Genomic DNA, 21807 nt, shown 5'->3' on the forward strand with positions numbered 1-21807 from the left:
GCCAGGTGAGGGCAGCCGAGGTGCGCCAACTTGATGCACAGAAAATATTGGGGGGACGTGGACGTTCCTTTGTGGACCAGGGGACGCCGAGTTGGTCCTGTCCGGGTCCCCGAGGAGGTGTGTCTATCTCAGGGTTGCTGGGCGAGTGAGGACGAGTTCCACCGCGGGGTACTGGGGGCTCAGGGGAGGAGGTGGGTGTGTGTGTAAGCTCAGGTTCGGCCCGCGGTACCCGGCGGCAGTGTCAGGCTCGGCGAGGGGTGCCCTGGAAGAGTCCTACCCCCTCTTCAGGCGCGGATGGGGCCCTGCTGCCGCGTGCGCCCGGGCGCTGCTCCCGCTGGCGGCGGCAAGCGGCTCTGAGCCCGCAGGCTCGGCTCTCGGCCCGCGGAGGTGGCAGGCGGAGTCCTGCGCAGCCCCCGCCTTCCCGGTCCCGGGCTCCTCCCCCGCCCCGCCTTCCCGGTCCCGGGCTCCTCCCCCGCCCCGCCCTCCCGGGCCCCGGCGCCCGCCCCATCCGCAGCGGGGCCCGCGGAACACAGCCGGCGGCTCCTCCGGCCGGCGGAGGCTGAGTGCGATTGTCGTGAGCTGACCCGGGACCGGCGCCGCCGGGGACTCGCTCCGCTCCGCGCGGCCGCCTCCGCCTATTGTCTCGGGGCCCAGGCCAGCGCGGCGGGACGCGATTCCCTTCCTCTTCCTCCGGGAGCAGAAGGAGCGCGAACGCCGAGCGGAGGCCCCGCGCCGGGTCGGGGCTGGCGGAGGCGGAGGCGGAGGCGGAGGGACGCGCGCGCCCCGAGGACAGCGGCTCAGCTCCGGGCGGACGCGGCTTCTGCCATGGCGAGGAGATCCGGCCCCGACCCCGCGCACGCCGGCGCCGCCCGCCCTCTCGGGGCCACCGCGTAGGCACCTGAGCCGAGTTCCCGACGCCGCAGCGGAGGGAGGTGAGCGGCGCTTGCCGGCCAGGCTCCGCCTCCTCGGCCGTCCCGGGCCCGCGGGTGCCGACCCCGCCTCGCGCACCTTGGCGCCCCGCGGGGCCGCCTGGCTCCCGGGGGCGGTGCAGCGCAGCGACAACTGCCAGCCCCGGCGGCCCCGCTCGACCCGCTCGCCCCGATGCCGAGCGCCCGCGTCCCCGAAGTCGGGGCTTGCAGTGAGAACGGTTCCTGGGGCCAGGGCCTGATTCCTGTTTTCTCCTTCGCTTTTCTGCTTGTGCTCACGGGAATGGGAACAATGGATCTTTGAAAGTCAGCGTGGACAGCCGTAAACTTTCGGGGAGGGCCAGGGCCAGGCAATGAACCGCACAGGAAGCCGGCTACAGTGCAAGGTCAGGGCGGCGTCCCCCTCACGCTTATCCTCGGTGGGGGATCTTTGTCTCTGCCGGTTGCCCTGGGCTGGCGGGGGGTCCTCCCTTCTTCACCTGGCCTTTTCTTAGTCTGAGGCGAGGCTGTAAAATTGGGCGCAGCTTTGCCTTCGGATCCGCTCTCAGCTTTGCGTTGTAGGGGTGGGCGGTCCTGGGTGGGCGTGGGACCCGCGGTGGGGCAGGTAAGGCCCCGTAGTTATTGCACTCTCAGTGATGGAGCCGAGCCCTGACCCCGGGTTCTCTGCTGTGGGGTGATGTGTGTCACCAGAGCTCTCCGCGGAGCGGAAACAGCTCTTAAATAAGTCTCCGGTAAGGTTAGGAAAACAGACATTGATAGATGCTTGCTTTCATCAGCAGCTGAGGTTAACGATGGATGGACTGATAATTTTCCCAACTTTGGTCCTGCACTGGAGCGGCGCACTACTTGGAGTTCACGCGCCTTGTGCCATAGAGACAGCCACTTGCAGCCGGGCTGCGCAGCTGCACGTGTTGAGGGTGTGCAGAGGTCTTGTGAGTACTTGCAGTGTAAAGTGAAAACAATTAGGAGAAAAAGGGAGGAGGAGAGGCTTCATCGGAGTTTGGGGCTGATTGAATTCCCAGGGCTGCCAGGCGTAACCGCTGGAGATGGCCGCTCAAAACAAATACACGTGAAACACTTTGCCCTATAGTTCTTTGGGTGGGTAGCATAGAGTTATTAAAGTTTAGTGGATCCGTGAAAAGAACTTACTCTTGCAGAATTCGTCTGGTCATCACGTTCAGGCTGTGTTACCTGTTCAAGGATTCTTTAGGTTTGCATTTCTGGGCAGAGCAGAGCAGTATGCAGTGCACTAGACCTCTACTTAGAAAACTGTCACATTATGGTGTCTTATCCATTGTATACATTGAAATGATTCCATTCAGCTATCTGTGTCTGAAGTAGCCGGTGAGGAACTTCCAGGTAGGCTTCCAGCTCCGTCTTGCCCATGCTGTTTTATCTGATGAGTGTGTATCTGTGCTGAGAAAACCAGGTTAAAAGGGCATGCTGAATCATCCATCACCTGTAGATGGGAGAGTAAGTTGAGGACTAGTTCCGTGTGTGTATGTGTGTGTGTGTGTGTGTGTGTGTGTGTATGGGGTTCCCCAGTCATGGTTAATTGACTCCTCCTTGGTGTAGCTTGTAACTAGTGAAGTTTTGGAAGCCTCACTTTCACAACAAGGAAACCTGAGTGGGCCAGTGTCTCTGATCTTCTGGTAGACTCAAGCCTGCCCTCATTTTCTAGACTGAGCTACCTAGAAAATGAAAAGACAAAGTACACTGCTGAGTCATTTCTCAAGTTGAAAGTACTCCATACTAGCTGTGTGGGCTTCTGGGCAAGTTTCAGAAGTTGAGAAAGAGGAATCACATTGCAGAGAGAAAACACCAATGATCACAACTGGATTTACAGTTTACTCATAGTGGGAATACTGTATATAAATATCTATGTGGCGAAGTGCTTTAAAATATTTATGAGTAGTATATCATCACTCTGACCAGCCAGCCACCTAGCTCATTTTTCCATTGAATTAAGGTATTGATCACCTGTTGTGTGCCAGGCCTATGGAAGGAATTTCTCGCATTGTGGACTGTTTTGTTGGTAAAAAGAGGGAGTTGAAGGGAGAGGTTGCAGCTGCAGAAGCCTAAGGGTATGAAGGTACCTGACTGTAAAGATGAGAAAGACATGCTCTTCCGTGGAAATGAGGCTGGCAAGTGGGCAGGGGATGACAGGAAATGAACAATGAGAAGGACCAGTAAGTGTGTAAGTGCTGAGGAGAATTTTTTAAGAAGCCAGAGGAGGAAGTGAATGGGGTTGGGGTGGTAGAGGAGTTTTTAGGAAAAAAATATATTTTTGGTGGCAGTATGAGTGATTGCATTCAAGGTTTCACCATGCTAGGCCAGAGCTCTACCACAGAGCTACATCCCTAGCCTAAAAAAGAGATGAGATTTATTAAATCAGACACAATAGTGGAGACTGAAAATTGGTGCCATGGCACCATTTTGAAATGTAAAGAACTTGAAGTTGGACCAAGGTTTAGAAGAAGTCTCTGATAATTGCTAATCATTTGCCATTAGAGAATCCTCTACTTTTATTCTTCTGTAAAGTAAATTTTTAAATGTTTTATGGACCATCCCGAAGATTTAATTCGATTTAAATTTACTATTTATAGGACTAGTTTACTGTGTATGCTACAGCTGTCTAGTATGAAAAGGTTATTTCAAGATATGCATGTGTTTTAAAACTATAAGTAGTTAACCATAACTCAACCAGTTGATCTGCTACAGATTTCCATTGTATTGGCCCTTTTCAGAATGTTCTAAACCCCATCTTGGGAGCAAGTCTTTGGACTTCAGGCTGGCTGTTGGTATGTGGTGCTCCTCACTTGTCCAGGCCTCTTCCCTTCCCAACCACTGGAAAGCATTTCATTCCATTTGAGTTTTGAGCATTAATTAGAAGAAATGGCTGGCTACTACAGTAATTTAATGAAGAAAGGCTTGTCTGAGTTTGTATTGTAACATCCATGGTTGTCCCCATGCCTCCCACACCAAACTGGTGCTTCAACACTCTTCTCACCTAAGGTGAAAATGGGAGAGAAAAAAGAAAAACAACACTATGATTTTGCATTTTTTGAGGCCATGAAACTTAGCGGTTTTCTCCATTTGTAAAGGGAAGTGTAGTAATTCTCAACTAGACAGTTGAAGAAAGGCTGTTCTCTCACCAGTAGCAGCTGCTGTCCAGGGAAAGCTTGCATCTGTAAGCTTGCTTTAGCTTTCTGCTTGAAATGGACTTCAGCTCATCTGACACCTTAATGGATTGTCTTTGGTGCAAAGCCCAGCTCAGATATTTAAAGCTATCAAGTTAAATATGACTGCTTTGGTGAGAGGAGCTAAGTTCTGTATGAACATTTTCTGGATGGTGCTCCATATGCTGAATCTTAGCATGCAGTTACAAGGAATCTTATAAATAATGTTAAAATAAGGAAGTTAAGACCCAGAGAGGCTACCTAAGCAGTTAAGGTCCTATAGTGAATTAATGCCTGAGCTGGGTCAAGATACTCCTTTGTTTCTTGCGGCCAACACTTTCCCCTCCTCCTATGCTCGTTTATTCTTGTTTGGCTTTGTTAGCAGTTGCTGTTTTAATGGTCAAGTAATGCATATTTGAGTGCAGGAGTCTATTGGGCCCCAGCTTAAGGCTGATGTCTTCTTGTTGCCGAGTTCTTACGCATTAGGTTGTGCACGTAGTGGGTGATGTTACTTCTAATGGGTTTCTATCAAATAAGGAAGTAAGATTTAAAATGTTAGCCTTCCTGGCCTTTTCTATTACAAAAAAGAGACACATTTGAAAACAAGTAGATACTTTTTCAAACAAGCAAGTTCCTGGAAACATTCAGATTTGCCTTGTGAATCATCACATAAACGCATACTAGAAATAGTTTGTGTTCTTTTGTTTTCCCTGAACTTGCTTTGAGGAGCCTTTAATGGCGGTTGTCAGGAAATGTGTTCAGCAAAAATTTTGTTCCAGTTCTAAAATATCAAGGCATTGCTGGTTGCTGTGTACATTATCAAAATAAATGCGGCATAGGGTCCTTCTGAAAATATCTCTTTTTAACAAATGACAGATTAGAAGCTTTCCTAATGAACCAGTGCTTTGATCTACAAGTCGAATCTGTTTTAAAATTATTATTAGATTAGCCGTGTAACCAGATACCTATTTTCTTTATATCCTGGAGAATGACAAACCTTTTATATTTGTTGTATCAGGGAAGTCTGGCATTATTTTATGAGAATTTTGTATTATGAAAAATTGCTGAGGAGAGATGATGGCATTTTTTTTTTTTTAGGGAAGGGTCTACAGGGTGTTCAGAGTCTCACTGCTAGATCAGGCTTTTTAGTGATCCGCCTGTTTATAGCCTCCCAAGAGCTAGGATTATAGGCTGCGCTACCACACCCAGTCTCAACTGCTGTGGCTGGCGTGGTAGGCCCAGGAATCGAACCCCTGGCCCCTGCACCTGCTTGCAGGCAATGATGGCATTCTTTACTATACTCATGATTTTATTCTTAGCTTTACTGTATTAAGAAATATATTTAATAATACTATATTCAGCTGCTCTTCTGACATTGGTGCCAGAAAACATTGTAATTTAAGACAGTCCATACTGAGTCAGTGAGAAAAGAACTGTCCACCTGACTGTGAGTTAGATGGAAGTATGTATCTTGAAACATACAAATATCTACTATCAAGTAAATGTCTTGGTTGGGTGTGGCTACTGAGTCTCTGAAGAGTAAAACCTAGAGCTGACAAGATAGCTCAGTGGACTAAGCATCTGCTTGGCAAGCACAGGGACTGGGTTCGATTCCTGGCACTACATGCTGTGTTGGCCCTGTGGCACATGCTTGTAATCCCAGCAGTGGGGAGGCTGAAAATTGGAGGGTCACTCCATAAGTGAGACCCTTTACCAAATACATTTAAAGAAAAAGTGTAAGAACTATTATTGATTTAGAGTTTACCTAGTTATTGGCTTGCTCTTGGGAGATCATAAGCCTTCTTTTGTCATAAAAGTGCCTGGTAATGGTGACTTATTTCCATGAAAAATGAACAGTTTTCACATACAATGAAACTGAAAAATTAATTACTAACATTTTTGGGATTAGCGAGCGTAATTTAGCAGAAGGAAAAATGCCCGAATCTTGTTTCAGAAGGAATGAGAAAAATATCACATTGAGATGTTTTAAAAAATTGTGGTTAAAATAGAAAAACTCCCCCCAAGCCCATAATAACTTTTTGATATCATCAGCGCCATCACTGTAAAATCAGCTTTATATGGAGTTCTTTCAAAAGTTATACTTCATGAATGAAAAAGATGTGGCTCTAACCGCTTCATAGATACTTAGAATACCAGCTTCCCAGCAGGCTTGTAGCATATTCAGACACATGTAAGTGCTGCTGAAGATGAAGAGTTGGCAATTTGATCTGAATCAGGATGTGGATGAAGGTGCAGCTCAGAAGGCCAAATGAGTGCTGAATAGCCTTTTCAGCTGTGTTAATGAATCTTTTGATTAATGACAACTCCTGCCTCCCCAAGTGTTTATGCTGCTTAGATATGGCATGGCCTTACCCTATGGCCACACTTCCCAGTCTGGTGGCTGCTAGGGGGTAACTTTTCCACGAGGTCTGGTTGCTCTGTTGGCTTGTTTCTTGTTTCCTGTGTGTGCTTGTAGTGCTACAGCCCACTGCGCAGCCCTTCTTTGCCTGTCTTGTTTTCAGCCGTCCCTGTTTAGCAACTCCAAGTCTAGCCACCAGGAGGGTCCTGCCTTTTGACGCTCTGACACTCTGGAGTCTTGGCAAGCATCTAGGAAACCGGTGAGAAGGCATGATGTGGTCCCTGTGTTCGGCCTGGATTTCACTTGTCTGAGGTGGGGACAAGATACAGCTGTTACTCTTTTGGCATGGGAGACACCTGCAGGTGACATCCTGTCCGTCAGTCTTCAAAAACGCATGTGAGATTTCGTGGGTCTGCTGTTTGTCCTGATGTCTTGGTCATTGCAGGGCAGTTTGTGGTCATGTTAGTGGCAGGATTCAGTGATAGATTTTAGAGCACATTCACAAAGTAAAGAAGTTACCAGTGGCAGTCTGATGGTGAAGATTTGGGTGAGTGAATTTGCTAGGGCTTGTAGAAAATTTAAACTCTGTTCTACTCATAGCGATTGAACAGACTCCTCCACCCACCTTTTCAGACCCTCTTGCCCAGTTTCTTTGCTCTTTACTGAACTTGCTTGTTTCCTTGAGCCATCTCTTCTCTCCCTTTATGCTGGCTCCTGTGGGGACCATACACATGTAAATATTTTTTCATTACTCTGTCTTCATTGTTTAGCAGAAGCCTGTCTCAATAGCTGCTGAAGAACTAAGAAGGTTTTGAGAAGGTTTTGCTCCCAGTGGCTAAAATTATATTAAAACTAGGCTGCCTATTACAGTTTCTTGCCACTAGTGGAAACATTGCTTTAATGATGGGTTAGTAGCCTGGGATCATTTCAATTTGACATCTTATTATTCATCTGGCATAGTTCTTGGTTTGAAAGGTGTGTCAGAACATAATATTTCCTATTGCCATTGCGTTTCAGGGTCAGTAAGTTTTAAGATCATGAGCTCTTGGGGAGCCTGTGCTTGCTTACCAAGCTCATCTCTATCGCTGCATCTTCCCCCCACCTTTTGCCATTCTACCAACACAAGTTTCTTGGCTCTTTCTTCTTGAAGAGCATTTGAAAGTGTCTCCCCTGACACTGCAGAGAATGCATCCCACAGGCAGCCCTGCCCTTTGTTGTAACCTTAATTAAATCAGCCTCCCTCAAGTCAGGCTTCCGCTTTGGTTCTTTCTTGGCAGGCCAGCTGCAGGCTGATGGCAGGCCTGCACGGCCATTGTGTGTGCTCCGCGCAGCCATCCTTCAATGTCAGCGGGGTGGAGGCCTCTTCTGTCTCTCCAGCCCTTTGGGAACAAGGGGGGTGGGGGGGTTGGTCTGCAGAGCGTGGGGGTGGGGGAGAGAACAGGGGAGCAGCTTTGCAACAGAATTAATGAGGGCAAGGAACCAGAGGGATAATAAAGGGGAGAAAAGTAACAGAAAAGCAGAGAATGACTGATTGGTAAGATGACCCTTTTTGTCATATTTTCTAGGTTGAGTTGATACCTTAGTTCTGTCAGAAGACAAAAATCTAGCAAACGTAGTTAGGGATCTACAGGCCTTTATTTGAGATTTATGCTCTATTCTACAAAATGGGATGAGGGCCCCTACCCGCAGGCCCTAGCTGAACAGAGGGTTTTACTTTACATGGTGAGAAATAGAACAATAGGAGAAAGCTGAGTGACTTTAGCTTGTGTTTGTAAGAGTGAAAGCAGAGTGGTCTTTATTGTTCCATGAATTTAGGTAGACTGGAATCGCCTGTTTTTAGGAAAAGAAATTATTTGTGGAATCACTGTTCTTAAAGTTGCAGTTTGATTATGTGGCATTTAATGTGAGTGACTATTTTGGATTGGTCTGCCCATCAAGGCCCTCCCGTAATTTTGTTAGTAGTTCTTTACTTTGACCCGAAGGCCTATTGCTTTGCTTTTTAAAAATGTTGCATGTGCTGGAGCAAGTGTCCTAGATATTCTTTACTGCTCCCACCCGACCTCCCTCTGGTCTGTGGAACTATGTTTTTCTTTTTTTCCTTTTAGCTTCTTTTTGATACAGTGATGTTCTTTAGTCTTTTGGTTATATCAACCATCTAGGGTTTAGAGTCAAGGATTGCTTCTTGTGGATGCGTTTACCACAATGGAAAAAAAGATAGGCTTAATTAGTAGGTTTGATGTCAGAAAAGTCAGACAAGTCCTATAAAGGTTGGGAGTTAAAGAATGAATTTAAAATGCTTCTTAAAGTTCACGTATTTAGCTCTCCCATTAGAAAGTACTTCCTTGCTTTATTTTTGACATCAGGCATCATAAACAAAAACTCTGTTTTGAGGGACCCATATCTTAATAACAGATTCTATCATAATTTGTCAAGGGTGTGTATCTCCTTTAGTGAAATTGTAGCTAATTGCCAATCTGAATTCCTCTACATGTAGACCATAGCCATTTTAGTTTGATTGTTCTCAGGATAAGCAAACTCTTAGTATTTTAATTTTTGTTATCATCATGATCACAGTTTTCTCAGAGGGTATCCGTCCGTTCACTAAAAAATGAATTTCTGTGCAGGAACAATAATTTTTTTTTTGTTTTTAAAAAACTTCAGTAATACTCTAGTGCTTAGTGACAGATTTATGAAAACAAAGTTAAGTCTTCTTGGAATAGGTTCAAAATGCTTCTTGTAATTAAGCTGTATTATGTTTTCTTAAAGTTAGTGTGCTTTGGAGTTTTTCCTTGTGAGGAAGAAGATAATTTCAGTAATACATGGTTCATTTGGAGAATACCATTCACCATGTGTCTGTGTCAATCAAATGGAGAAAGGAGGTAGGGGAATAGTGTATAATTGGAATTTCTCAACCTTTATCCTATCACTTTTTTTTCCCCCAGAATTGGGGATTGAACTCAGGCCCTTGGGCTTGCCAGGGAAGCGCTTATTCCACGGAGCCATCTCCCTGGCCCCTTCCCTGTCATTTCTTAAGGGTGGTTTATCCTTAAGGGTTGATGTATTCCATGCCTATCCGTGGACATTGGCCTGAGTACAGTCAGCTCGGTACAAGAGAACCAGGATAAAAATAAGTGAGCTAACTGCAGAGCCTGTTACTCTTCGTGAGTGTGCCAGGCATTTGCGGGTGGCCGTGAACGTTACTGCTTCTGAGAGTGCAAGGAAAGAGAATAAAGAATATGACAAGTGTGGGATCGAGTGGGGACCGGACTGGTTGTGCAGTGTAAAGGTGCTGTCTTGTTGACAGGTTTTGAGGTGTTTTTTGGGGAGTATGCTTACACAAAAGTACACCAATCTTGAAAGAAAGTGACTTAACTTTTTTAACAAAAAGTTTGTTGAAGGCCCCCCCCCCACTACCTATATGTAGAGACCTAGGATTTTTGCTAAATTTCTTAAAATTGTTTTAGAAAAGTGCATTTTAGTCTGTATGCTCTGGAAATAGAGTATATAATCCAGTATATTACTGTACACTATATATAAAAAAGAAACCCCCAAATTCTTTGCTCCAGAAAATCTACATATTCTAGAGTTCATGATCTTTATGACTGTATTCATCACACTTAAGGATTTATTTGAAAAATTGAAAAGTTAAAGGCTCTAAAAAAAGTCAACTCTGCTGTTCCTTATTGGATGGTTTTATGACATGGAACTAGTTGTTTATTAACACACAGTAATCTGAATCTAAAATAAAACTGAATGAAATTACCCCTCTCCCAGTCTCCTAAAAAACAAACTCCAAAACCTGAAAATCGCTTTGGTGTTTTTCTGTATCTTGGCTCTGGGAATTTGGAATCATTAATTGAAGTTTCAAATCAGTTAGGAGTAGGTTACTTTGTTGGCTCAGAAGTACTACTAATAATAGTGAAATTTATGGTATTTTTCTTGATGATTCAGGTACCTTTTCTGGCATGTCTTATTTTTCAAGCCTTTTTTTTTTTTTTTTTCTCTGTTTGTTGAGTATTTTTACTTCTTAAGTATATCAGTCAATGTGTTAACGAGATCTTCCAGAATCTTAATAAAAAGCCAAATTTTGACTAGTTATGGAAACTCTTGGAAAATAAAAGACTTTCATTTATAGAATTGACCCTTAGGTTGAATATTGTTTCAAAATTATGTCCGTCCAAAAAGAGAAAAACTTGATTCCGTCATTCTGGCTTCTGTCTATTCCTGCGTGGAATTTCCTTTTAAAAATACATCCCCATGGAAAGCTTAGGTGGCATTTGAAAGAACATAAATGAATCAAAGGAGTTGCATTTTCATTATGTATTCAGTACAATGAGATTGATATACATGTTGTGATTCTGAGTGGTGGGTCCCTTTCTGCATTGCATGGGAGGGCTAGATGGCTTGGGGACTGGTGGCATGGCCTGGGGACAAGTGTCCTCAACTGTGGAGGAAGCGATAAGCATGCATAGCAGGGAATTTGTTTTCATTTTAGCATCTTGGGAATAGAGACGAAAAATAAACCTCTTAGCTTTTTAAAAGAACTCTTTCTAGCTTTGAACTACTATTGCTGTCTGTGTTTTGAGGACTTTCGCTTTGAGTGTAGCATTTCTTGGCTGTTAGCATAAATATATAAAACAGAATGGAATGTTTTCCTCCTACCCATGTGGTAGTACACTTCGTAGTGTGTGGTTCCCACTACTGTATTGCAAAACATCATGAAAGGTTAAACTTGTCCAGGTAACTTGCTTGCTCTATCATTAGAAGTCCTTACCTTGGGTCGGGGGAGATGGCTCAGTAGAATAAGCGCTTCCCTGGAAAGCGCAAGGGCCTGAGTTCAATCCCAGGTTCCACAGGAAAAAAAAAAAAAAAAAAGTCTTTACCTTTTAGTTACTTGTTAGGTTTCATATTAGAATTGCATTTTGCCATAGTTAATACATTGACTTTTTTGCTTGAATTAATACACATTTTTTTTTTTCTTTCCAGAACTGGGGATTGAACTCAGGCCCTTGCACTTGCCAGGGAAGCGCTTGTTCCACTGAGCCGTCTCCCCGGCCCCAAAAAGGAATTTTTAAATTTTTATTTATTATTTTTTGTGCATGGTCTCACTACACAGCCCAGACTTGTAGTGATCCTCCTGATTTCTGCCTCCCAAGTACTGGGATTACAGGCATGCACCACTGTGCCTGGACTCCATCACAGGCTGAATGCACCTGGGGGTGGGGCCGGCACAACACGCGGAACTAGGGATCGAACCCTGGCCCCTGCGCTTACCTAAGCAAGCTCTTAGTCCGCTGAGCTATACCGCTGGCCCAATACACATTCTTAATTTCACCCAAATCAGAGATGCTGTTAGAGGTTAAATTTCCCAGAGCCACAAGGATATCAAAGAAAGGTTAAATGATTAATTCTAATCTCAATGTGTGTGTGTGTGTGTGTGTGTGTGTGTGTGTTTGAGAAAGGGAGGGAAAGACAGAGACTGCAAGACATAAACAGAAATATGGAAGATTCTGTGGTGGTTGAACAGATTCTGTGGGAGTTTATTCATTCCACAAAATCAAACAGCTCTCTGAGTGAAAGGACACTTAATTTTTTTGGCCATGTGTTTCTTCCATGTGAATGTCTGCATATCTGGCGTTGATATCAGATGCCTTTGGAGGAATTTGTAGACTAAGTTCAACTGCCACTTATGGAGGGTGTATGTGGGTGAGGTCTCAAGAAGCTTGGAGTCCGCAGATGAACAGGGACCTAAATTAACTGAGTCACGGGCCCAAAGCCTGGTTGATCCTCTAAGAGTTCGAACAAGGGAAAGCGAACAGGTTGTAAACGGGAATCTCGAGAGGCTTTGTGGGGGACAGAGTACCCCCCATGTCTGAAAATTGCATAAGGATATCTCAGTGTTCTCATAATCACTCCTCCTTCGGGTTAAAAAAAGCATGGTCTCCTTCAGTGTTATTGAATTTTCAAAATTATTGCTTTTGGTGATTATACATTATAAAGTATCAAATAATTTGAATGCTCTTACCAAAAAATATATATATATATATATATATATATATATATATATATTCCTCCCACATTTAACTGTTTGGGGAGATATACTCATTTTTACCATTTTGGTGGAATCTTTAGAGTTTTCTTTTTTAAAATGTTATGTATTTGATACAGGGTTTTGCGACATAGTTCAGACTCGTAGCGATCCTGTTTTAGCCTTCCCAGCACTGGGATTACAGGCACGCGCCACCACACTGGGTCTCAGTGGCTGGCTCAGTGTGCCCGGAGGTGGGGCCGGGCGTCGAACCCTGGTCCCTACACTTGCCTAGGCAGATGCTTAGACCACTGAGCTATCTCTGCGGCCCCAAGTATTTTATTTATAAGTGAGTTTTAAAGCATCTTTTGGGGAACTATTGAGAATTAAAAGTACTTCTTTGGATACTTACTTTTTTCTAGTCTTTTTTTTTTTTTTTAAGGAACAATAGCTTTATTCATTTTAGTCTCAAATTGCAAATGACAACAGAAGTCCATGGTGGGGTGAATGAATGAGAAGTACTTTTATGTAGAGTTAATTGGGAATGTTAAATATTATAGCTCAGTGAGTTTGGATAGCTGTACACATCTGTGAACTCATTCCACAATCAAGATATATTTCAATCACCCTTAAAAATATTTCCCTTTGCAGTCAGTCAATCTTTTTATCCCTCTTCCCTAAGGCAGCTGTTAATTTGCTTTCTGTTCATAGTATTAATTTGGAAAAATGTCATAAAGATGAAATCATGTTTTGTGCATAGGTTTTTTTTGTTGTTGTTGTTTTTGCCTTTTTGAGACAGGGTCTCACTATGCAGTTGAGGCTGGCCTTGTAGCTCAAGTTGGTTTCCAACTTGCAGTGATCCTCCTGCCTCTGCCTCCTGAGTGCTAGGATTCCAGGCATGCGCCCCCATGCCCGGCCTAGTCTTTTTGTTTTTATGTCTTTTCAGTTAATGTGACATTTTTATAGTCTTAGTAATTTAATTGTCTTCTTTTAATATTTGACTAGCTTGCATGTTTCTTGCATGAAACCAAAAGTTTCCTTTCGGTTCTGGGGATCTTGCTGTGTTACTGAGGTAAGCCCTGATCCCTGCCAGTGTAAGTTCTTAGTTGCTTGATTGAGAATAAGCTTTTTTGCTTGTCACTTTTTATCATCCAGCAAATATATACATAGTCATTCTTTCGAGGAACATCTAGATACCCAAAATGGTGCCTAAAATACCAGGAAATGCATTTCCAGTTGCAGTTGAATAACTTAGAGTATGCCGTTTTGGATTTTCTCTCTCACTTTAGGATCTGTCAGAGTGTGACAGTCCTTAAATTATGGAATATTGATGTGCTCTTTCTATGTATTAAGAACTTTCTCCTTAGGAGAAGTTTATTACAACCCTTGAAAAAGGGCATGCAATTCACACACACACACACACACACACACACACACACACACACAGAGTAATAAATTGAAGTAGTGTTCTATAGTCAAGTTACAATGGTACCTCATGCTTGCATTGAAGTTTTTTTTTTTTCGTATTTTAGAGAAGGGTCTACAGGGTGTTCAGGGTCTCACTACTAGATTAGATTTGTAGTGATCCACCTGTTTACAACCTTCCAAGAGCTGGAATTACAAGCATGCACCACCACGCCCAATCTCAGTGGGTGTCTCAGCGCCTCTGGGGATGGGGCGGGCACTGCAGGCCCAGGGGTAGAACCCCTGGCCCCTGTGCCTGCTTGCAGTCACTTTATTTTTTATTTATTTATTTTTAAAAAAATTTTATTGAGAAACAAATAGCAAATGAGACAGTTTCAAAACTGATTACTAGCACAGTTTCAATAATTAATACATTGCATATTGTTGTCTTAGTGGTTATTCATTGTACAAGATGCAGACATGAATCCTGTCCACAAACACTATTAGAACAAATCTTTCTACTCATTGAATTAAGAGAAAGTAGCTGTATAGCTATCCTAAGTATTTTGAATATACAGATACAAAATGGTCGTTCATTTTTAGCCCCTTTTTTGTTTAGTTTTGTCAGAGAAGGGTATTCCATTGTCATTTAAATGTTGTAGATGTGTGAATTCTGCGAAATATTCCAGTATAGTCCAGTAGTCCATAATAGTAGTGGGTTTTCCGTAGGACTGGCAATGTCAGAAGTTGTTGCAGGTGCTTTAATCTGCTGAGCTATTTGGCCGGCCCTGCATTGAAGTCTTGAATGCCAGAGGAAACTTTTCATTATCTTTCATCCAGGAGGCCCCTCCTTTGCCCCTCAAAACACACGCCCCACAGTAGTTGAATGCCTGGAAGGACCCGGCAGCAGTGTTGCGGTAGCTTAGGAACCCCAGCACCGTTTTGCTTCCTTGTCCAGTTCCACCTGCCTTCCAAGGGACTGGTTTCAAGCTGAGCTCAGGAGCTGTGCTTCTTGTCAGCTCTGCGGCTCTCCCAGGTCTCCGCAGCTCCCCTCGCTGCCTTCTGACACCGGAGCACGCTCACGAGGGAAGTGCCATTTTTGCCTGTCAATGATTTAGATCCATAGCTAGCTGCCAGTCGAGTTTTAAAGTAATTGATTCAAAGGTTTTTAAAAAAAGGGAAATGAAATCTTAAAGGTAATTGTAACATATCTTTATAAAAATTTTAATGAGCTGAGGGCACTGTCTGATGAAAAACGATTTTTTTTTCTACTTTCTATTTTAATTTCGAGGGTAGGAATGCTTATGTATGAATGTGTTTCAGTAAAAGAGAGCTAATGTTCTCTCTGCATGTCTTCTGACTGCATTTATACATGTGTACGCATGCAAGCCTTTTTAGTTTATGGGACACACGGCCTGAATATCCTGTCAGGTTGCCATTTTATGACCTTGAAGGCACAAATTATTCTCAGCAGGCTGGTTGCTCCATTGAGCTGCTTACTGCCTTCCTTTTGTTTGTGGTGACATTATCTTTACAAAAGGACCCTTCAGCCTGGTAAATGACAGCCTCTCACCCTGCAACAATGAGGCATCAGATGTTTGAAGCCCAGACTCCAAGGTGCCCCCTCCCTGTGAGCGCACATTATGGTTGTGACCCCTCCCTCACGAGGCTGGCCCTCAAGAATATCTAGTTTAGTTTCTGCATTTGTTAGTGGAGGCTACAGAGGGTCTTTGTTGTCCTCCTTCCTTTGTCCCTGTGCGATGTATCTATTATTTTTGTCTTCTGCTTGGCACATGCCACAGTTTCTCCTGCTTCCCCTTGAGTGGCAGTGTTTCCCCTAGTCATGAAACATAGGCTTCTTCTAAATAATTACTTTTGTTCACAAATCAAATCTCACAAACCAGGTATTTTGCACAGACACTCTGACTTTAGAATGATCTTTGCCCTGAATAAAATCAACAGTTCCTGATCTGGCTTCCTTTCTGTCCCCAAAAATTTTCTGGTCCTTTGGGTCTTAGGTGGGCTCATTGGCAGCATTTCTAATAACTATTTGTGTTTGATGGGTTTGCTGACAGTATGGAGCAATGCAGGGCTTTAGGAAGAAATTGGCTTGTTATTTGGCGAAGAAAGGTTATGGAAAGGAGTCAGGAGACCGAGCTGTCCTACGTGTTGAGGAGTGGACCCACTAGACAAGGCCAAGGTTGTATACCTGGGCCATGGTCACTGTAGTATGGTATTTATGGTTTAGCTGACTGGCTCTTCCTTCTCTCTCCCTTCCTTCTTTCACAGTTAGTCAAGTTTCATTTAAAACTTATTCTAGTCCTGACTCTAAAGCAGGGTTCCCCAACCCTGGGAGACCATAGTGAGGGGGCAAGTGATGAAGAGTAACTTCATGTTTATTTACAGCTTCTCCCTATCACTCACCTTAGTCCTGAGCTCTGCCTCCTGTCCCTGCAGTGATGGCCTCAGATTATCGTAGGAGTACACACTGTGAAGGCCTGGGTTGTAACCCTGTTTATGAGCATTCTAATGCCCTATGATTTGAGGTGGAATGGAGGAGGTAGAGCTGGGAAAGTAATGCTTATGTATAAAAAACATTAAAAAAAAAACCCAAACAAAAACAAAAATAATCCCAACGGATACTTCCCTACTTACTCTTCTTGGAAAAATTGTCTTCAATGAAATTAATCAGTCTTCTGGTGCCCGAAAGCTTGGGGACCACTGCTATAAAGAACATAAGAAAATAAGAGAGGACTAGACTTTTTCTGTGTCAGCTTTTCTCAGGTTAAAAAAAAAAAAAATTCATGTACTGTATAGTCTAGTGAACTTCAGCATGAAAATGTCAGATGATTAATATGTCCTCTCAAGCTGAGCACAATTCTGATTACGCTATGGCAAAAGATGTTCTTTTTTTTTTTTCAAGACAAGGTCTCACTGTGTAGCCCACGCTGGCCTTGAACTCATGGCAGTCTTAACTGCCTCAGCCTCCTGGGCAGTGCTGGGATTACAGACATGTGCCACCATGCCCGGCTGTTGGAGTTATTGCCTGTCGCTAGCTAGGCCAGACACAGTAGCATAACTGTTCAGAGCCTGAACTTGAGTCTCGGTGCCTGCTGACTGTGTGATACTGGGGAAAATTCGTTAACCTTTCTAGGCCTCAAGATTTCTCCTAGGCAAGTGGGGATGGTGGTGCTTACTTGGAGATTTGTTTTATGAAGTATGTAAATAACAGGGTGTGGAGTAAGGTGCTTGGCAGTAAGCGCACATGAGTTCTTTTAAAATCTGAACTGGAATATTTGAGTGCTGCTTGTTAAATTTAATTTCAGGATTTGAACAGATAGGCTAGACTTCAGACCTTCTTACTGTATAGATTCAGAGTACACAGTTAAGTGAGAACACAAGGAGAAATACTTAACTTGCTTACCCATGTGGTAGAGTTAGAGAATTCAACTCCCCAAAATGCTGCCTATCTTTCAAAACTTTTCTAGGCTCCCCTGGGATCCTCATTTACCATGTAGACTTTTAACTTTAATTTGAAGACCTTAATGTAGTAATACTCAAAGCATGCGCTTACTTCAGTGCCACCAAGGTATATTTTTTAAAAAATGTAAAATCCAGAACTTCTATACCAGATAGGCCAGATTCACAGCGCAAAAAGCCTGGGAGCCTACATCTTTAATCAGCTTCCCTGGTGATGTTTATGCCCACTGAAAAGGAGATCAGTGGGTGAGAGCAGTGGGCTCTGGATGTTCATTTGAGTCAGTAGGGGAGGACTTTAAAAATACAGATGCTTGGATCCCAGGCTTAAGCATTCTGATTTAATTGTTTGGGGTGTAGCCCTGGCATTAGTGCTCACAGGTCGTTAGTGGGGTGGAGAAACAGCAGCATTAGCCAACTGGGGAAGGTTTGTCTTACAGGATGTGTGCTGACTTGGTAGTTTTAAGAAGAATAGGACTGGCCAGATAGCTCAGCAGACGAAAGCGCCTGCTAAGGCAGAGCACAGTGGCTGGGTTCAATCCCCAGGCCTGCTGTGCCAGCCCTGTCCCCGGAGTGGAGCACGCTGAGACAGTGATTGAGACTGGGTGTGGTGGCGCGTGCCTGTAATCCCAGCGCTTGGGAGGCTGAAAACAGAATCACTACGAGCCTGACCCTGTAGACCCTGTACACCCTGTATACCCTGTACTAAATACAAAAGGAAAGAAAAAAGGCACTGCAGTGGTCTGGGAGGGATGGGGGGGTACTTAAAGATGGTGGATGAAAAATTCTGGTAGTGGTCATGATTGCCCAACTTTGTGTAGACTTGATGCTGCTCAACCTAAAAATGGCTAAGATGTCAATTGTTGTTATATATACTGTACAATAATAAAATGTCATAATGTTTTACATACTGAGTCTTATTTAAAATTGTTTTGGCTTTTTTTTTTTTTTGCAGTGTTAAGGTATCATGTATGCCACTGGTTCCAGGGGACAGTCCCCTGCTTTTGTACAACCTCAGAATGGAAGCAGTCACCGCTCACCTGGTTATGTTCCAGGGAAGGTTGTCCCCCTGCGCCCCCCTCCTCCTCCAAAGAGTCAAGCATCAGCTAAATCCACCTCCATCAGACAAGAAGCCCAGACAACCTTTGCGTTCTCGCCTGAAGAACAGCAAATCCAGAGAGACAGCAGGAAGCAGAAGAGACACAAGAATACGTTCATCTGCTTTGCGATAGCCAGTTTCTCGTTTTTTGTTACCCTTGCAGTCATTTTAGGAATAGCCTCAAAGTATGCTCCAGATGGTAAGTGTATGTGTGTTTGTGTGTGCATGTGTGTGCGCTTGTGTCTGTGCACAGGACATTTTCCAGAAGGAGAGATGGGGAGGAAATACAGTAATTTTTAAGAGCTTTTATTGCATTAATTTAGCTTTATTGTGCAGGTAATATGAAGTGTAACTGCTTGTAAATGAGAATAAGTTGCTCAGGGATTCCATTGGAAATTAGAAAATTGAAGGATTGGTCTTTTCTGTTTTTCTACTTTGTCCTGGTACTCAAATTGTTCTTTTTTTTTTTTTTTTTTTTTTTTTTTTTTAATTTTTGTATTTGGTACAGGGTCTCACTACGCAGGTTGGACTCATAGCGATCCTCCTGCTTTCAGCCTCCCCAGTGCTGGGATTACAGGCATGCGCTACCATGCCCAGTTTCAGTGGCCAGCTCAGTGTGCCCGGTGGCAGGGCTGGCATAGTGCCAGGGATCAAACCCTGGTCCCTGTGCTTGCCTAAGCAGCCACTTGGTCCACTAAGCTGTCTCGCCACCCCTCAGATTGCTCTTATTTATTTATTTGACACAGGGTCTTGCTACGCAGTTCTGACTCATAGTGATCCTCCTATCTCAGCCTCCCCAGCACTGGGATCACGGTCTGTGCCACCATGCCTGGTTTAGGGGCTGGCCAGCCCATGTACCAAGGTTCAAACTCAGGTCCTTGTGCTTGCCAGGCTGGCGCTTAGATTGCTGAGCGATTTCCCCAGTCCCCTCCAATTGTTCTTGAGGCATCCCTTTTGGAAATGCTTTTGAGCCTTTGCAGAATTCTTCTAGTGGCCCAGTTTCATCCTTGGGGACAAAGTATGGTTTTTAGAATGCCAACATTTATTTTTGGTCATAAGTAGTAATGAGATTTGATTTAAAAATGAAGTGACTAAAAACAATACTTGTGTTTTATAGTTTGAAATGGATTTGGTAATATACTTCCAAAAGAGAGGCTGTACATCCTTAAGGAGAAATTTCCATCAGGATGTATAACGTCTGTTATTTTTTTGTCTCAGAATCACTGATTACTTCATAGTTAAGGAGATTTTAATTTTTTAAATGGTCTTTGCTTTTTTTAAGACATCAGATCACCTATGTGATGGTAATGCATTTACTCTGAATGGTTTTGAAGAAGTTTGTTGCCAGCCAGCTTCGATGATGACACCAATAAAGAATTGCCTCATAGGCTAACGCAATGTGTGGCACGTTTTAAATATGCATAATGGTTAACATTGATCGTAGAGAATTTGGACCTATACCGGATATGTTTGCTCCGGTTTTCCCTACCCCTCCCCTTCCTTCAGTCTCTTTTACTCATGGTTTACAAAAGCTTTTATTTCTGTCTTATACTTCTATTTGTTCTCTTTTCCGTCTGTTCGTTCCTTCCTTTCTTCCCCCATACCCTTCCCTTGCTCTCCTTTCCATTTGAACATTTTCTTTCCATTTCCCAGTATCTGTTTTATATCTCGGCCCTTATTTGTACTTTTGGTTTATCACACTTGGAGGAACGATGCAGGATTTTAACATGTTTGTCCAATTTATTTCATTACGAGCATGGTTTCAGGTGCAACCATTTAGCTTGAAAATTTCAAGCTTATCCTTAATGGCAAAGAAGTATTCCATTGTTGGAAGAAACTACATCAGCTTTACCCATTCTCTGGTTTATGGGGCACTTGGGCTGTTTTTGAGATTTAGCTGTTAAAAATTATGCTGTTATAAACATGGGTGTGTGTAAAAAACAAAGCAAAACCTAATGTACCTGTCTGAAAATCGAGGCTCTGGACTATGGCAGAATCATACCACTATGGGGGCCTGGGAGATGGCTCAGTAGAATAAGCACTTGCCTGGCAAGCACAAGGGCCTGAGTTCAGTCCCAGGTTCTGCAAATAAATAAATAAATAAATAAAAATAAAAAAAATCATACCACTATAACCTCAATTGGACACCAAAATACTTGTCCGTTTCTTTAAAAAATAAAGTTTACAACAGATTTTTTTGTCAAGTTAGATGTCTTTTTAAATGGTTGAAACAGTTGAAGTGCATCACACTATTTTTTTTTTTTTTTTTTGTATTTTTAGGAAAGGGTCTACAGGGTGTTCAGGGTCTCACTACAGGATTGGACGTGTAGTGATTCTCCCGTTTACAGCCTCCTAAATCCTGGGATTACAGGTGCGCACCACCATGCCCAGTCTCAATTACTGTTTTAGCACGTCCCGGGGGTGGGGCCGGCATGGTAAGCCCAGGAATCGAACCCCGGCCCCGTGCCTGCTTGCAGGGGCTTTATTCCGCTGAGCTATTTGGCCAGCTGTAATCACACTATTTTTAAGACTTAGAAATACTGTTCAGTTTTCTGTGGTGCCTTAGGGATTTCATTAGTTTTAATGTCCACATGGAGTGGGGAGAGGGGACAGGGGACTATATTCAGTATTTCTAAGAGAACAGACAGTAAAAGAGGCGCTCGTATTAACATCTCTGTTGACCCAGGCAAGTAGACCACGTTATGAGTGCACAAATGGATTCTGTTGCTTGCTTGCAGTAGAACTGTATTACCACCCTATCTCCTCTCCCCAGTGGAATAGCCAGGTTCACTGCTGCTGGTTCGACCTTGCCAAGGCATCTGCAGTGGAGGGTTGCTAGACGGGTTGGAAATGGGAGCTTCAAGCTCTGGCTTTCCTAGGACGCGAACTGCTGATGCGGTTCCTTGAGTCAGCGTTCTTTAGTTTCGCGGTTTGGCAGCGCGAGTGCAGACTATCGGCGGAAAGTTCTGGTGTGCTGACGGACGTAAGGGCCAGCCTTACTGTGGTCTTCGTGTTACAGAGCCCTCACTGCTCTGCCACTGGGCTGCCGGGAAGTGGGGCTGTCTAAACTGTTTTTCAGGGCTTTCTGTACACGACACATTTTCTCATTAAGTACATTTTACTGGAAAGACACAGACTGGAACTCTTGGTGATTGTTCTGGTGAGGTGTGCCCTCCTGGGGAATAATGATAAACAATTAAGAGAAGGCATATAACTACATTAGTAGGCCCTGGATCCCAGAAGCCTGGGTTTCCATGCGCTGTGTTGGCTGAGTACAGTGTTTGTTACATGGGGCATGGATTTGCCTTGTAAATAATACCATGGAGAATTCCAGC

General features: G+C 43.8%; 1 protein-coding gene across 1 annotated transcript in view; it reads left to right on the forward strand.

Moving 5' to 3' along the window:
* Positions 1-559: 559 nt before the first annotated feature.
* The window catches only part of Tmem2 (transmembrane protein 2), an 80946-nt gene continuing 59698 nt past the window's right edge, over positions 560-21807 (forward strand). Inside the window, exons 1-2 of the mRNA XM_012515999.2 lie at positions 560-932; positions 18329-18671. Of these exons, the coding sequence (XP_012371453.1) occupies positions 18341-18671 (331 nt within the window). The 5' untranslated portion in view covers positions 560-932; positions 18329-18340. The remainder of the gene's footprint in view (positions 933-18328; positions 18672-21807) is intronic.

This window comes from Octodon degus, unplaced genomic scaffold, assembly GCF_000260255.1.
Source record: "Octodon degus isolate 3935 unplaced genomic scaffold, OctDeg1.0 scaffold00087, whole genome shotgun sequence".
Classification (NCBI taxonomy): Eukaryota; Metazoa; Chordata; class Mammalia; order Rodentia; family Octodontidae; genus Octodon; species Octodon degus.